General features: G+C 38.0%; 1 protein-coding gene across 2 annotated transcripts in view; it reads left to right on the forward strand.

The window, feature by feature from the left end:
* The window catches only part of LOC126970258 (CLIP domain-containing serine protease HP8-like), an 84,618-nt gene that overhangs the window by 61,812 nt on the left and 3,715 nt on the right, over positions 1-19,091 (forward strand). For both annotated transcript variants that reach the window (XM_050816085.1, XM_050816086.1), the window contains exons 2-5: positions 14,378-14,499; positions 15,673-15,844; positions 16,692-16,870; positions 18,642-18,750. In XM_050816085.1, the coding sequence (XP_050672042.1) occupies positions 14,378-14,499; positions 15,673-15,844; positions 16,692-16,870; positions 18,642-18,750 (582 nt within the window). The remainder of the gene's footprint in view (positions 1-14,377; positions 14,500-15,672; positions 15,845-16,691; positions 16,871-18,641; positions 18,751-19,091) is intronic.

The following is a 19,091-nucleotide window of genomic DNA, read 5'->3' on the forward strand; positions in this document are numbered from 1 at the left end:
GGGCTGGATGGCATTTCTCCAATCGTGCTTAGAACGTGTGCCCCTGAGTTGACGCCGGTGCTAACGCGTTTATTCCGGCACTCTTATTCTAAAGGCGTAGTCCCTGACTCATGGAAGTCTGCCCTTGTCCATCCGATCCAAAAAAAAGGAGACAGTTCGGATCCGGCAAACTACAGGCCTATTGCTATTACCTCCCTGCTCTCCAAAATCATGGAGAGCATAATTAGCCGTCAGCTCTTGGTATACCTAGAGGGTCACCAGTTGATCAACGACTGACAATACGGGTTTCGCCATGGTCGGTCGGCAGGTGATCTTCTGATATACCTGACACATAGATGGGCTGCGGCTATTGAAAGCAAGGGGGAAGGCCTGGCAGTTAGCCTGGATATAGCGAAGGCCTTTGATCGTGTATGGCACAAGGCGCTCCTCTCCAAACTTCCATCATTTGGGCTTCCCGAGAGCTTGTGCAAGTGGACCTCCAGCTTCCTCACTGGGCGTAGCATACAGGTCGTTGTCGACGGATATTGCTCGAACCCTGTGTGCTGTCTCCCACGCTGTTTCTTCTGCATATCAATGATATGTTGGACACCTCCAACATTCATTGCTATGCAGACGACAGCACTGGTGCTGCCATATACACGGGCCATGCAGGTCTCTCTCGGGAAATCGTCGACCAGTGCCGGGAGAAACTTGTGTCTTCTATCGAGTCCTCTCTTGAGAAGGTCGCGGAATGGGGAAAATTGAACCTTGTCCAATTTAACCCCCAGAAGACTCAAGTTTGCGCGTTTACCACTAAAAAAACCCCATTTCTCGTATCACCGCTCTTCGACAACACTTCCCTCAAAGCCTCGCCTAGTATCGGAATACTGGGTCTCGAAATCTCGAGCGATTGCCAATTTCGTGGTCATCTGGAAGGCAAAGCCAAATTGGCTTCAAAGAAACTGGGCGTCATTAATAGGCACGGCAATACTTCAAGCCGGCCCACATACTAGCGCTCTACAAGATAAGTATCATCAGCAAACAATACAATCTCTGGCTACAAACGATAAATCCTTATTATATATAAGAAACAAGAAATGACCGAGAATAGAACCCTGCGGAACACCTACCTTATTTTGCTTATAAGATGGTTTATTTTGCATGGTCTTATAGCTTGTTTCAATACCTTTCTGATACAGTACACTCAAATCATCCTAATTCTAAGCAATTTATTGCTACACGTAAAATAATACGCATTGACAGAACGCTGCGTGAGAGACACAATCGCGCCAATCTGAGGCATACCGCACGTTCAGAGTTTCCCGGAACGGAAAGGTTAATAATACCTGGCCTACTTGCCTAGTATCTATCTATACTGGGTCTGGCAATCGCAAGCAATTGCCAATTCCACGCTCATTTGGGAAGCAAAGCCAAACGCTTTTTTTGGCTCTTCCATAAAAACAAAAAATAAATAAAATTCCTTACCTCGTTCTCATAAACATTGAAAACTTTATTCATAGTGCTGCAATGATCATATTGCGCGGTGGCCATGTTGGAAACAAAATATATACAGACATACTTCCATAATCCTCACACTTGATTTTACTTGTCATGTCATCATATTTCCACACCGTATGGTTTAACTCAAAATCGATTCACAGGGTAAATATCATTAAATCGTGAATTGAGGTCAATTAAGTCATTGCATCACTACGAGTACAGCTGTATAAAGACCCACCAATGACGAATTTCAAGAAAAGTCAAAGAAATTATAGACGGTTGCTAAAAGATTTCACAAGGAAACTATGAAGACGAACGATCATCATATAACAACCGTGGAAATCTTAGTAAGCACATTACACATTCCTTCTATTAAGAAAATAAAGTATGATTTGAACAATTTATTTATTTATTTACAAGTAGGTACAATAACACATAACAAGATAAAAGTATCATCTAATAACAAGTACAGCATATTTTTATGATCCTGAGATCCAATTAAAATTGTACACATCATTCACCAAATACAGTAAAAAAACTAAAAAATTAATAAGTGGACACAATAGTAATTACAGTATAACGAAATTTAGTTAAACATTAAATTATTTTACGTAAACTAGAAAGTTTTATAAAGAGTATTTTTAAAAATGTCTACATTTGTAAAGAATATATCAAAATCAGCACACACTTCGTTAAATTCTCTACAAATTCTCATAATCGGGTTGTTATGCGATAGATTATTATTTGAGGAATTGATCGAAAATAAACATGGAATACGCACAGATCTTGTTGGAACTTTAAAGTTTATCAAACTTAACAGATGACTATCCATAAAACCATTCGCAATGTTATGTAAGACGCACATATCAGATACCCATCTCCGTTTATCAAGACTATGCAAGTTAAATTTACGTAAGCGCTCAGAGTATTCGGGAATTTTACGTCTACACCCAACCTTCTACAGAGAACTCTTACAAACCGCCGCTGAATTGACTCTATTCTATCACGGTGAACATTATAAATTGGAGACCAAATCACTGAGCAATACTCCAGGATACTTCTCACTAAGCCTTTGTATAATAATATCCAGGAGTTTTCCTGTTTAAATGGTCTGGCGATTCTAATAACAAAGCTTAACATCCTATTTGCCTTTGAACAAATATCATCGTAATGGCTTTTGAAGGATAAATCCGAGTCAAAGATGACGCCCAAGTCCCTTATCACATTCACACGATCTAGAACATTACCGTCGATAACATAATCATGAACAAATGGATTTTTCTTGCGAGTAAATGTAATCGTATGACACTTTTTTATATTCAGCATCATGCGGTTATTTTTACACCACTGCCAAATAGTCTCGATGTCCCTTTGCAGCAATGAGCAGTCTTCTGGACCGTTTATTTTACGAAATATTTTTATATCATCGGCGTACGCCAGACACTCACATCGAATTTTGGATAATAAGTCATTTATAAATGCCAAAAATAGCAAAGGACCTAGATTTGAGCCTTGAGGCACACCAGAGCTAGCAAGAAATGGGACTGACTCGAAGCCACTCAACGCAACTAGTTGCGTACGATTTGATAAATAAGATGTGAGCCATCTGTCAAGATTACCATGAATTCCCAGGTGATGTAGCTTACATAAGAGCACTGAATGGTGAACGTAGTCAAAAGCTTTCGCAAAATCTGTATATATTGAATCAACCTGACTCTTATCGTTAATTGTGTCACATAAGAATGAAGTATATACCAGTAAGTTAGAAACAGTTGAACGACCCGCAAAGAAACCGTGCTGACGTGAGCATAAGATGGGCTTCAGATGGTTAAAAACATGTGCATACACAAGCCTTTCAAAGATTTTGGCGAACCAACTTAGAATGGTTATCGGGCGGTAGTTTGTGACATCTGTTTTGTCCCCAGTCTTATATATTGGTGTTACTTTAGCAATCTTCCAAAAAGCAGGAAAGATTCCATTTTGTAGTGATTTGTTGTAAATAAGAACGAGGGGTTTGGCGAGACTCACAGCGCACATACGAATTAAAATGGGTGGTATACCATCTGGTCCAGAATTTTTGGATAAATCAATGGATTTAAGCTGTTGAATAACATTTTCTAGAGACACTGAAAATTGGCAGATTGAAAAAGCCGAAGGAGGAAAGTCAGGAATATAGTTCACATTACTATTAGCGTTCATAGAGTAAACCGACGAGAAATGATCAGCAAACAAGTTCACAATGCCAGGGCCATCATTAGCGTATCGGTTATTGTAACTCATCTGTCTTGGGTAGGCATTAGTGACTTTCTTATTTTTAGTGTAACGCCAAAACGCTTTTAAGTTTATAGCCAGATCAGACTCTATGCGATTTATATATGTGCGAAAACATTGATCAAAAACTACCTTAGCTCTACATCTTAACATTGCAAAAGTATCATAATCTCTTGGATTACCGTAAGTTTTAAATTTGACATGAAATTTAAATTTAGATTTTAGCAACTTTACTAGCCCAGTAGAAAACCAAACGGGATAAGATTTTTTGCGTACTTTGGTTTAGGGGGTGTACTTTTCAATTATTTCATACAAAGTGTTATAAAAACAATGAACGAACTCATCACAATCAAGTTGCAAAGCCGACTGCTCCCAATCAAAGTCTTGAATTTCCCTATTACAGCTCTCGTAATCGGTCTTATGAAAACAGAGTTTCTCAGTTATAGAGTTGTTGAGTTCAAGCAACGGGGCTCGACCACTAAGTAGGGTAAGCTCAAAGGGAGGGTGTGTGAGTCTAAGCGGCGAACAGCAATGGTATGACTTAGTGAGATAGTATCAGGTGAATCCGTTATCGCCAAGTCCAAGATTCTATTTAAGTGGTTAGGAATGTAGTAAGTTGTTTTGATAAAGTCAGCTGGAAAAACTCAAACAATGCTCTAGATTTTTCGCACACGTGGCTTAGAGGAAGTCCTGTTTGGTTCGACCACATAATACTACCCAAGCTAAAGTCACCAATAATGCAGATTTTATGGTTTGGATGGCTGCTCATAATATTTTGACATTTATTAAGAAATTCTACATATAGGCTGGTGGGTAGGTAATCCGGTAAATATACTGTACATAAATTGATATACTCATTAATTCAAGACTTTTTTCATTTCTGATCAAAATGTATTTTGAGTCAGAAGATTTCCTAACATAAATTTTTCCATTCCGAATCCAAACAAACGAGTACTTTAACTCCTTGGCTTTTTTCCTGGCTGCAGCGTGTAAAAATTTGTTTTGAGGGGACAAGTGTTCCGAGACATATACAGGTTTTTTATGTCCAGTTATGCCGAGTAATGCGGTGTTTAGTTTTTCATTGGGATTCGCTTTGTTATACCGAAATATAGCGGAATAGAATTCATCTCTGCATCTTAGGCTTTTGAACTTTACAACAATTGCACGAGGTAACTTGCTATCTTTATCCCGTTTTGCGACTCTCGTACAGTGAACGATATCAGTATCGTTAAATTTATGGCCAATAACATTTGCACATTGTTGTACTAAATTAGGCAAGCTCTCAGAACGATTCTCAGGTACACCGTTTAATTCTAAATTATTTTCTCGCAGGTATTGTTCCAGATTGTTCAATCTTTCGGATAAATTAAGTACGGTAGAGCTCAGAGATCCGTTTTCTTTTATCAGCTGCGTATTTTCGGAACTTAGACGCTCCACGGCTTTTATTAAATCATCGTGAGAGCTGCTCAAAAAGTCAATTGACTTCCGATATTCAAGCAGTTCTTGCTTTATTTCAGATAACTCTTTGTGGAGAGCGCTAGATAACATACGCGGAATCTCAGACCGAAATGAAGTGAAAACTCGATCACTTATAGCTGATATTAAATTTTCATGGTCCACTTTAGGATCAGGTGCTGAAGAAGGAGGTGTGGTCTTCTTACGAACAGTAATGTTCATTGTTTCTTTGTTCATAGATTAATTTTATCTTTATTATTTAAAAAAAAACTGAATAGAGCAAAAACAAAAATAATAATATTACACCTGAATTTAGAAAATAATAAAATTAAATTAAAATAGTCCACTTATATAATACCTTGGGATTGAACCAAGTTCGCCGCAATGTGTAGACGTCCTTTTACCGCACAGCTACACACTTGGTTGAATGAAATTTGTAAACGTGTGTTTTAATACGTGAGCTTAACGACGTTACGAGATTAGTTGCTTATATTTTGTGCAATTTAAAATTTAAAATTACCCTCACGTTATAACTTTTATTTATTATCACAAAACTATGACACGAATTAGTTTAATTTCGAACCTCATGAGTGATGGTTATGCACTGTGGTTATTAGTTCTTGGTGAATTATGATTCTTCTAGTATATTCACACAATGATTTCACTCAGTTGCCTTAACCAATGTACACAAACACACGAACGTCGAGAAATGTGTTCAGACTTAGGTAGTGTCAGTGTAATGTCTGCTTCAAGTTTGTGTGTGATAACACTTATTATTGAAACACGGGCACCAATCTACTCTCATAAATATTCGAAGACCAACTGGTATACTTTCTTCTTCAAAATAATTCCACTGTATGCTAAGAAAAATTGTTTTAATTTTAAATGATAAATAGTCGCGTCAAGTATGTCATTTCATGTCGTCAATATGGATATCGTATCCAAGGTTCACGTGTTCGTAATGCACCTTGCATTGAACGAATTTGGGATCAATTTTGAAATCCAAGATGGCCGCCGTGCAGTATTATTTTTGGGGCTATAAGTATGCGGGGTGGTTATAATGATAACCCTAATGCTAAAGAACTAAAATGCATCTTTCGTAAATTGTTGTGCCACATGGAACTAAGATCGTTAAAATTAGGAAACTGTGTGCTAACGAACACGAACCACCAGAAAACGCCAGTATTCTTATGTGTTGTTTTTCACAGCATAATATTAATACAACTGCAAATGAGAATGACAGTGACGGCTATATTATAGATAACTTAGGAGTAAATGGAGGCATAATGTCTCGTTTCCTAGATCATAACCAAGCTTGTGAATATTCACAAGCTGTACATATGTACAGCAAATAATTGGATATATAGCTGAGTTTTTTTTTATATGAGAGGGGGCAAACGGGCATAAGGGTTAAGGGATGGGGAGAGGTGAGGGAACCGCCCATGGACATCCGCAGCAACAGGTGTGTCAAGAAATGCGTTGCCGGCCTTTAAAGGTGGGAGTATGCTTTTTTCTTGAAGGTCCCTAAGTCGTATCTGTTTGGGAAGACCGCAGCCGGTAGTTGATTCCACAAAATGGCTGTGCGAGGCAATAATTTTTCTAACAAAACGCGCGGTTGTGGAATGCCAGACGTCTACGTGATGCGGATGGTACTTTGCACGTAATGTCCGGTGGTGGAATTCGGCCGCTGGAATCAACCCGAACAGCTCCTGTGAGCACTCCCCGTGATAAATGCGGTAGAAGATGCGGAGAGAACCCACATCTCTACGCAATGCCAAAGAGTCAAGCCGATCGGAGATGACTTGATCGTCGATGATTCGAGCCGCTCGTTCGTTGTATTCGTTGTATGCGGTCAAATGGAAGAAGCTGATACTGGGGAGCATCCGCCCAGAGGTGAGAACAGTACTGCATGTCAGGCCGAATTTGCACCTTATAAAGTTGCAGGCGGTGGCTTTTAGTGAAGTTTGTTGTGAGATCTCTATATTATCATTTAAATAATAAAATATTTATACAGATTATTATTTATTGCTTATTATAATATATAATATTCAAACACGATTCATATATTGGTGCATCCAATATATGAGTCGTGTTACAAACTAATTTCGGTCGTATGTCGTGTTACAAACTAATTTGTTATGTATATTAGTCATTGTAAAATACTCTATTTGATTGAATAGAGTGGCCGTTGAGATTCTTGTACGTTCTTCTCACGAGCTCAACTATTCCGAACATATTATGGTAAATTCAGTAATTTAAAAGAAATATTTTTAGTGACAATTCAAAGCGCTTAGTTTAAGCATAATTGAATAAAGTTTATTTGACTTTGCCTTTGAATACTTACAACACCATGTGGCGTCGTATATTATATATAGCCTTCTATAAATATCTACCAATAAACAAAAAAAAATCCCAATGGTGGAATTCGGGGTGAATATAACTTTTATAGCTGGCAACATATTTTTTTAACGACATCTGTTTTGTTTACAAAATATTTTACAGTTACGACGAATGTATTAGCTTAAATTATAAGTTGTGAAATAGTACTAAGGTGTGAAATGTGATTGTCTTATCGTTATTTTTATTATGAGACGCGTTGTGACACCCTTTCACTGCACAGTAAGTTATTTTTCAATTAAATGTCGCGCGCTGATTGTCATTGAACTTGACGGTGTGACACTGAGACAGCGGGAAACGTTTTAAATATCTATTTATTTTATAATGTTTGACGCAAATAAGGAGCTATGAAAGAGAATGTAAATTTTGCCATGAAATATTGAAATCTTAAGTGTTTATTATGGAAATGTGACCCATATATATAATGCGATTTTCAATACAAAATACCGGTATGTAGCACACGACCTTCTCGATGACGAAGCCTCATCACTATATTTCTTTATTTTTAGGCCTGTTCCGTATAGTTGAGAGAAAAATATTTAAAGAAATACCTATTCAAATCGGCCATTTCTGTGTTTTAGAACCAATATAGCTAGCGAAACTCTCTAAGAAAAATACGATTCACTCGATTGTATGAAACATGCAGCATTCATAGATGGTCAGATGACAGCTATAATCTTGTAAAAAAGGAGATAGCCAAAATCCTAGGTTTTAGAAACTGTTCGCTTTCAAACTTAGCCGGACTAGTACAGCGTGGCCAATTGCGGTACTTTAATTCAAACTTATGTCAAATGACTGCACGTTTCATACTAAACTAAAACTCTTTGCCAATATTCAGAAAAACTGAGATCCACGTAGACGCATGAAAATATTTTTTTTATGAAAATAAGGGATGAGACGAGCACGACGTTCAGCTGATGGTAATTGACACGCCCTACCCATTACAATGCAGTGCCGCTCAAGATTCTTGAAAAATCCATAAATTCTGAGCTGCACTGCACAATTGCGCTCGTGACCTTGAGACATAAGATGTTAAATCCCATTTGCCCAGTAATTTCACTAGCTGCGGTGCCCTTCAGACCGAAACACAGTAATGTTTACAATAATTTAGCCGACTTCCTGTGCTAAGGAGCCTCCACTGGTGATAAATGAAACGTATTTAACTTTATTTAATATTTAAATCGGTCATATTTACGACATCTATAATGTAATTATATTAATTTGTTGTTATATTTATACTTATTTAACATATTTCGTTTTAATTATTTTGTGTGCTATAAATCTGTGATTCACACTATCAATGTTATGATTTATAGTTGATTACCATCTAACAGATATATTAGATCGTTAGTGATCTTCTCTCCATCCAGACTAGTGAGCAGGCGTTCCGAGGTTCGAGTCTCCTTCCGAGACGCCCCGCGCCTGTGAGCTACATTTTCGGCCTCTAAGGCCCCCGCCCGGCTTCGCTGTAAAAGCCTTCAGGGCTATCAGCACAGAGGAGGTTTTTAGTCGGTAGGGGGCGTTTACACCCGAGCCCGACATATGGGCCCCGTTTCGGGGTCTACAATACGTAAATGTATTTTACTCCTCTCGAAAAAAAAAAAAGTTAATTACCTCTTTTACTAGAAAGCAGTGCCATCCAAGGATTTTCATATAAATTTGCATATTCGCCACCGAACATTCGGTCACTCTCAATTTCCCCACAGTCCTTAGGTAAATGTGACAGCTTAGGTTTCTTGTTTTCACGAACGTTGAGTGTAAAATCCTTATGTATGTTCGTTTTTGAATTGCATTTCTGAAATCAAAAAACACATTAAATCCGGATTTCGTATCGGAACCATAGACATAACCATAATATACAGCGAAGTAGTAGTTACGTTTTTTATAACGCGAACTTCGTATCGATCTTCGGATCCGAAAAACTTACGTAATAGGAAAATATACGATCCGTCAACCATAACTTCGTATTTCGATTTTGGTAATAGGGCTCCAGAATCTAATTAGTGATGTGGGATAACGAGATATATAGATTCTGTTCCTTGGAATAAACACTTATGTACAAAGGGACATGAACTTGTCAGCATCCCATGATGATTCAGGGAGCAGGTTCCGTTTCTCATGGCACTGTCAGCTGGACAAGCACAAGTGGCAATACAATACAAATACAATATTCACGTGGTTAATTTGATTATTCGAAATGACCACGTAATTAATTATTTTTTATATAAAGAGTGTTATTAATTATTAAGTTTATATATACCTAATTTAATAATAAAGGCAAATAATTCCTAAAAATTAAAAATATATAAGTTTATGCGGTGATACATAACTAATAAGCGAAGTTATTTGTTGTATTTTTAATGTATCAATGAGAATTTTTACTGTGACCTACATTAATTCTGTTTATTATATTTTATATTATAAAATGAATAGTTTTGTAATTAGTATATAACATTGACACAATTTAATTTAATTATTACTTTTTTTTTTTTTTTTTTTTACTTTTGCATTAACTGTATAACATATTAGTTATGTAATATGTACTATCTTGAGCACCTAATTTTCAGTATTTTACATTTATATAATTATAAGGTGTGTTGTTAGTATCAAGATCAGTACATAAGGATAGTTGTTTTTTTCTTTTTTTCAATTGTATTTATTTTATTATATTCATTTTACCTTTTTGATTTACAATTCTATTAATGCATATTTGTCTGTATGTGTACCTACGGTGAAGGATAACCAGTTTAAATATTTCTACTATACTCCCCTTACTAAAATCTTAGCTCATTGCCTTGAACAACACGCTTAACTTTTGTCGCATCATCATGTCTGAAGAAAAATATAGGAAGGAAATAGAGGCATTAATTCATAAGAATGGGGAGCTCCAAAAACAATTGGAGGAGACCCCAAAACAGATATACAAAGTGTCCGAAAATTACCACCTTTTTGGGTGGAACGCCAACTGGCCGCCACACAAAATTATGATTTCAGCAATATGGATATCGTGTCCGAGGTTCTCGAGGGTGCAGAGAACGATTCTGTGATCATTTTTGAATTCAAAGATGGCCGCCGCTCATAATTATGATTTCAGCAATATGGATATCGTGTCCGAGGTTCTCGAGGGTGCAGAGAACGATTTTGTGATCATTTTTGAAATTACTGTGATAATATTTTTTATGCATTTTTGAAGTAAATCTTTTTTATCGACATATGAGAGAAATGTTATATTACGCGCAAAATTATGATTTCAACATTATGGATATCGTATCCGAGATTCTCGAAGGTGCAGAGAATGATTTTGTGATCATATTTGAAATCCATGATGGCCGCCGCACAAAATTATGATTTCAGCAATATGAATCAGAAATCACAGAATCGTTCTCTGCACCCTCGAGAACCTCGGACACGATATCCATATTGCTGAAATCATAATTTTGTGCGGCTGCCATCTTGGATTTCAAAAATGATCACAAAATCGTTCTCTGCACCTTCGAGAATCTCGGATACGATATCCATAATGTTGAAATCATAATTTTGCGCGTAATATAACATTTCTCTCATATGTCGATAAAAAAGATTTACTTCAAAAATGCATAAAAAATATTATCACAGTAATTCCGTACTCTAGCACAACTGTAAGTTTTAAAAAATATTACGCGGTCCTTCTGGGTCGGCGGTCGTTGACCCGCATCGCTCGGTTCGTTCTCAGCCATGCCCGACGCCCGTGTCCATGCGTACCTATCGAATCTAACGTTCGCGCAATTTTTACCTAAAGTGTTGGGAAAACCTCGCCTTAAGTGAAATTAAAAACTATTCCGATAGTTTGTCTGTTGGAATTTTTCAATTATTAAACACGTCATTAACACCTATTTTATGCACCGGAAGAATCAAGACGTTATTTATGTTAAAAATATTTTTTTACTCGTTCGTGGTTAAAGCAAACTCAATATTTTGTGTTCAAAAATAATGTTTGAAGGCATGACTTAAAATACGTAATCACAAATATTGTCAAATTTTACTAGACAAAAATAAATACGGGTTTGCACCTCAGGAGAGCCAGCAAAAGTGAAAACCAGAACATTAACTTTGTGCATTTTTGAATATTTTGGAATGGTTAGGGAATAATTTCGCACGAATTGCTCTTTTTATCAACAATCTCAATTTATGTGGTAAAATACAATATTCATTTATTGCACTATCGTTCACAAAGATTTCAATTTATATTACATAAAAAAATTAATACTGAAGTATGTAGTTCTGAAGAACTATTACGATTATTTTACACTAGCTGACCCGGCAAACGTTGTTTTGCCATATAAAGTATAATTCACGCGATAGTTTAATAAGTAATAAAATATTGCCTATATTATAGCCTGTACATCATTTTGTTCTATTGTCAATAGTTTTTGCAGCGCACGCAAAAATAGGTTTTCGATTTTACACCTTGTGTTACAAAATAGCAATTTTATTACGGATCCGTAATTTTGAAAAAAAAAACATAGCCTATAGCCTTCCTCGATAAATGGACTACCCAACACTTAGAGAATCATTCAAATCGGACCAGTAGTACCAGAGATTAGCGCGTTCAAACAAACAAACAAACACTGCAGCTTTATAATATTAGTATTTTTACTTTAAAAAGTTTATCTCTCAGAAAAATCAACTTGCATCCATAATAAACTTTATACCAGTGGGAGGCTTCTTTGCACAGGAAGCCGGCTAGATTATGGGTACCACAACGGCGCCTATTTCTGCCGTGAAGCAGTAATTGTTAAACATTACTGTGTTTCTGAAGGGCGCCGTAGCTAGTGAAATTCCTGGGCAAATGAGACTTAACATCTTATGTCTCAAGGTGACGAGCGCAATTGTAGTGCCGCTCAGAATTTTTGGTGTTTTTAAGAATCCTGAATGGCACTGCATTGTAATGGGTAGGGCGTATCAATTACCATCAGCTGAACGTCCTGCTCGTCTCGTTCCTTATTTGCATTAAAAAAAAACTTTAAATATTTCACGACTGAGATTCGATCCCTCGATCTCGCGGTGTTTCAGTTTCGCAATCATAATGATTCAACCACTGCACTGGTCCAATGACCTGGTATGATCATTAAATGGAAATAGCCGAACTATACTTAGCTAGAAGTATAAATCGAAATCATTCATAATTTCAACGACTGTCTTACGAATTTTTGATCAGGTCACGTGTCCTCATGCGAGTTTTATTTTTTATACCGATCCTAAGAAAAGTGCTCAACGCCGCTAAAGAAGTTTTCACTTCACAAATAATTAACAGTTAATTGTATCCAGATTGATAAAATATTATGGTCATGGTCTTAGTTTTGGGGCCGAACAATTCAAACATCACAACCGTTTGCGTAAATCCAAATAAATTAAAATATTGAATTTGGAAATGAAAAAAGAGGACCAATTATAAAATAAGATGTCCGTATACCATTTTCTGCTTAAGGTTTTCGCAATACTAAAATTATTTGACCTACGTGCCATTCCAAAATTGTTACAAAAAGACAAGCTTGCGAAAAAGAAGAGCATCTATAGCGGAAATACAGAATTATTGAAAAAGGAACCGAATATTGTTACTGTAACCAATGTTTAATGACAAGTTGTAAATAGGCACCCAGCTCCATATTTTAATTATTCAACTAGCCAACACATAGTTGACAAATCGAAATTGGTCACGAAAATGATCAAGCAATATCGTGCTTTCAGATATTCTCTATATACAGTATATTTTAAGTCTTTGGTAAAGTTATTACTCCAATCCTTACAAGCGGTACAAGTTGTCCCTCACGGCGTTCGGCGAAAACAGGAAAGACCATTCGTTAGCCGTTACTCCTTCTATGCAAAACTGGAAACTGGCGTCGATGAAGCTGGGCGTCATAAATAAAGCATGGCAATAGTACAAGCCGACCCATATTCCAGCGCTCTACGAAGCGCAGGGATATATATGGAGTATTGCTGTCATCTCTAGTCTCGCTCACCCCAGTATCACCTTGAACCATTTGTCCGCATGCAATGCCCAGTTTTTCGAATTGCCGAGGACCCAGTGCGCTGTGAATTGCTAGATCGCTTAGCGTTGCGTAGAGACATCGCTTCATTGTTTGTCTCATTCGCATTTATCACGGGGAGTGTTCCGAAGAGCTGTTTCACCTGATTGAAGCCACTAATTAGAATATCATCCGATTTACTAGTTGGAGGCTCCTTTGCACAGGATGCCGGCTAGATTATGGGTACCACAACGGTGGTACCCACTATGTCGTTCTTTCACAGTACGGTTTACAAGGAACTTTCTTCCACGTACAACCAAGCTGTGGAATGAGCTTCCTTTTGTGGTGTTTCCGGGACGATATGACATGAGTACCTTCAAAAAAGCGCGTTCACCTTCCTTAAGGGCTTGCAAAGCTCCTGTGATTGCCTTGGTGTTGCAAGAGAATATGGACGGCAGTTGCCGAGCTCTATTTATGACTCCCAGATTCTTCGAAGCCAATTTGGCTTTGCCCTCCATATGGCCGCGGGAAATCGTTCGAGATTTCGAGACCCAGTATTCTGATCCTAGGCGAGGCTGTAAGGGATGTGTTGTCGAAGAGCTGTCTTACGAAAAATGGGTTTTTTTTTGTGGTGAATGTGCAAACTTGAGTCTTCCGGGGGTTAAATTGGACAAGGTTCAAATTACCCCATTCCGCGACCTAGTGTTAGTGCTACTTACCAGTCATGATATATATAAAAAATTGTGTTTACATTTAAAATAATCTTACAGAAAGTTGCAACTGTATCAACATATCGGATTGTAGTGCGGCAGATGCGCTCATTCGTAAAGGACCAGAAACATACGACATTATTTTGAAAGCGATGTGCGAATACGACGTGAAAATGCCAAAGGTAAGTGAGTTTTACAGCCAAATAATTTCAGAGTAACCAAACCTTCTTACCAGTCTACTTTCTTATCAGTGGGAGGCTCCTTTGCACAGGATGCCGGCTAGATTATGGGCACCACAACGGCGCCTATTTCTGCCGTGAAGCAGTAATGTGTTATAATATAACTGTGTTTCGGTGTGAAGGGCGCCGTACAGTTTCCTCAGAACACCGCACAGCAAAGGATTGCATTCCGAAGTAGATCCTAAATTGTTCGTCCCCTAAGTTCATCATCTTTGAGCGATATTTCCGTATCAATACGATTTGGGTTTACAAAAAAAAGCGCACCCTACCCAATACCAACGCTCTTGTTATTCCTTAGGTGCATAAAGAGAGTATAAATATTTTTTTAACCCCGTTGCCCAGTTGACCCGTATGCTTCTCTGTCATAAAAAGGGCCATGGAATTACTTGAGATGATGAGGCTCTCCTCATCCAATTTCTTTTTTTTTTCTTCATCCTTTTTATTAGCTAATAGATAAAAGCGCAAAATAGACGGAAGATTATACGGAGAACCTTTTGTCCCTGATTATGTAAGGGATTAAAGAAATCGTAATTTATAGCAGCCCGATTTTAATGTATTTTGGTGTTTACTCCTTAAGAATCGATTTTCATAAGGCCCGGTATGAGAAAAATATGGAGAGTAAAACCTACTCATCAAATGGGATAATAACGTTTTTGGTGCGCATCATTTCTCGCGCACCTTTCACTTTTCAGTTGTGTGTTTGTGTGTGTGTATATATACTTGTGTGTAGCCAGTATACACAGTATACTGCGTGATAGCTTACTCATGTAGTATAATATACCTATTAAGGTGTGCCAAAATGTAACTTCCTTGATGGACCTTTTAAAATGGAATTTTTAGTTCCGCTTTTAACAGGAGTTGTATTTGGGCATTTCCTGACATATTTGGAGCGTTAAGGATTTATTTGAGTTTTTAATTAATACGCTTTTATTAGCTTCTTCTGTATGTCTGTTTGTAACCGACTCCATTGGGCTTGATTTTGTTTAGTACCTGTTCAAAGACAATCGCTCTTGAGGAGTAAACTCCAGTCGTGCGTCGGAGCTGACACACACACATTTTTTATCTTTAAAATAAACTCAGGTTTTTTTGAATGTTTCAACTTTTATTAAATTTTAGGTGTGCTGCAACAAATTTGTATCAACCGGCTCTAGGAGCGGAATAGATATCACATCAGAGGCATCACTTCTACCCACAGAATGTGGTAACATCAGTGGTGAACGAATTGTAGGAGGCAAAGTTGCTGATATGTATGCATTTCCTTGGATGGCACTAATTATTCACAAAAAACGTAAGAACCATAACTTAAATTAGCATAAGTACCTATTTTCTGTGTGAGTGCCAGGACGTTGCACTCAAGTGGCTCTACCTAGAGGGCTCAATATGTTGGTGGGTCTACAATCATACCAAACGATTGACATTTTTGACGAGTTCAGTCAATGGGAGTTCTGAGTTCGTTAGTGGGGCCAGCCTTTGGACTCTCTAGTGCTATTGTCACCGTGAGAGCAGGTTAGGTTGGGTATTTTAGCAAATCTTCGGATACGTTCAACCAGGACTGTTCATGGGACACACGCGTCTAGAGAATCCCGAGGGGAGATCTGCAGACCAGATAGATAGCAGCTGCCCAAACTCAGCGCCCAAAGATCTGAAGTTCTCTGGCTATTCTAGTCGTGCCAAAGCCAGCTTGGCCAAAAGTCAAGGGAAGTATTGAATGCTGTTATATAATTTTAACCGATACCAAAGGTTTTATTATTATGTTAACATGTTATGTATTAGTTAATGCATAAATCTGTACCGTCGCAGATATTCACTAAGGTACTTAATTGTATTGCCTTTCATTTTTTTTAATTCTAGCTTTAAGTACGAACTGGTTCTTATAGAAATTGTAATTTCTTGTATTTAGAAACCTGGGTCTGTAACTAATGATATTTCGTCCCCATTGTGGATTATAAGATGTAATAATACTTACTGTGAATATCGAAGTTTTACCGTAGATGCCTCATCAAATTGTTAAATGCCACAGTTACTTGACTGCTTTATCTAGGTCTTCTTCCTGTCTTTTTAGCCTCAAACAAAATACCAATTATACTATTGTGATGAATGTACGTATGCGTACTTATTAATTGCTTATATTTCAGGTAATCGTTTTGATTTTGGGTGCGGCGGTACAATCATCAACTCGAAATACATTTTAACAGCCGCGCACTGTGTTGACAGTACCGTTGAAGTAGTAGCTGTTCGTGTTGGAGAATATAATATCGATACAAACCTGGACTGTACCGGATTTGGTGAATATAGAAAATGTGAAACATATGAAGTAAATAGTTTTTATTAACATTTTTTTAAATTAACGATTGCGAAATTGAAGTGCCAGTGGGCGGGGCACATAGCTTAGCGGACAGATGCCTGTTGGGGCGGAAAGGTCCTCGAATGGTGACCACGTACCGGAAGACGCAGTGTTGGTAGGCTGACGAGGTAAGATGGACCGACGATCTAGTCAAGATCGCCGGAGAAGGTTGGATGAAGGCAGCGCAGGACCGATCGTCGTGGAGATCATTGGGGGAGGCCTTTGCCCAGCAGTGGACGTCTTCCGGCTGAAATGATGATGATGATGATGGTGATGAAATAGTTTTTAGCCATCCCACTTTCGGCGTATCTAAATGTGTTTTTCTAAAAAAACATATCCGGGGGTATTTTTGACTTTTGAGTGATTTTATGAGTGGTGTCTTTAGAATTGTTTAGCATTATAGTTTCGTACGCGCTGAATTTGATTCCCAGCTACTCATTTTTATATTAAGGGTTTAGGTTTAGATCCCTAGAGATAGGGGCGTACATATCGTATAGGCAATTAGGCAGTGCCTACCTCGTTATGAACCTATATAAATATAGTGTTAAAGTTAATTTAGTTTAATTTGATTCCGTTATTTTATAACCAAACACTTATGGAACTCATAAATTTTGCTAAATACCTACGGCAAGCAATCTCCAGGCTCAGCTACGACTAGTTAGATCTGCAGTGCCTTGCTAGAAAACCAATGCACGCCCCTGCCTAGAGACTACCATAATCCATAACACTATTATGATCTACTTTTCTTACAGATCCTTTTAAATCCTGTTCCTAAGCTGCAAAAAGAACTATGTCATCTGCGTTACGCATGGTGTTGACTTTTCCATTGATTTAAACCAACTTAGGCCGGTCTTACATTGGAAGCGGAATTTCTCCCGACCAGATGGTCTGGGCGGGTCTGGTCGGGACTGAACAAAACGAACAATGGCGCGCCGTGTCGCGGGGAAAAAGTCTGAACTGGTCTGACAACAACCAAACAGCTTTGTTTTACGTCTAGTCCAGACTCCAGTTGCATGGAAACTTTGGTGGTTTCACACAGTACTGACTCTGGATTCTGACTGGTTCGTCCGCTCCTGTCTAGCTGTAGTGTTGGAGCGCCGAGTCTGGACTGGTCTGGTCTGGCCGTGTCGGGCCTGCTGGCCAGACCGACTCCACTTCCAATGTAGGACCAGCCTGGAAGAGCTGTATATATTGCTTTCGTGTGGATGTTGAAAATCAGCGGTGAACGAAATCAGCCTTGCCGATTCCCGCGACAGATCTCAAAGTCGTCGGTGTCCACATTTTTAATTCCTATTCTGGCTACTTCATTCTCGAGTAAGAATGTTGTAATAATTTTGCGATCTTTACATGGGACCATATATTATGTCACCAGTGGGAAGCTCCTTTGCACTGCCGTGATTTCTGTATTTTCCCGTATTTCTGCCGTGAAGCAGTAATGTGTAAACATTACTGTGTTTCGGTCTGAAGGGCTAGTGAAATTACTGGGCATATGAGACTTAACATCTTGTGTCCCAAGGTGACGAGCGCAATTGTAGTCCCGCTCAGAAATTTTGGGTTTTTCAAGAATCCTGAGCGGCATTGCATTGTTATGGGTAGGGCGTATCAATTAGCATTCAGCTGATGGCAGCTACGTTCTGCTCGTTTCATCCCTTATTTTTTATAAAAAAAATGTCAATAGAATCAGTCTACAGTATACAGCAGTGAATATAAAGGCGACGCCATTTATAATATTATTTTTCAGGATTTCGCCATTGCTAAAACTATTATACATGAAGAATGGACGACTGAACCAGTACCGAAAAATGATATAGCATTATTGAGAGTTGAGGGCGACATTGATTTTACGCATAGTGAGTAAAAGATATATGTTCATAATCGAAGAGCCTTAACTACTGAAGCTGGAAAACTGAAGATTAATTAGAACGATAGGTTTCTTTAATGACTTACGGCCGTTCCTAATATACTATTTACAAATAGAGATAAATTACTTCTACTGTCAATAATCTAAAGCTGTCTCAATATCGGGTATATTGAGACAGCTTCTATCGCTGGTAAGCTATACGTCGTCCCATTGACAGACAGCGTGTAAGGTGAGTTACCGTCGATTAAGTAAGTTTAATGGGACAGAAAATTCAACGATAGTTACGATTTATCTCAAGTAAGCCACAGCCGGAATTAGACTGAATATTGG

This window comes from Leptidea sinapis, chromosome 20 (assembly GCF_905404315.1).
Source record: "Leptidea sinapis chromosome 20, ilLepSina1.1, whole genome shotgun sequence".
Lineage (NCBI taxonomy): Eukaryota > Metazoa > Arthropoda > Insecta > Lepidoptera > Pieridae > Leptidea > Leptidea sinapis.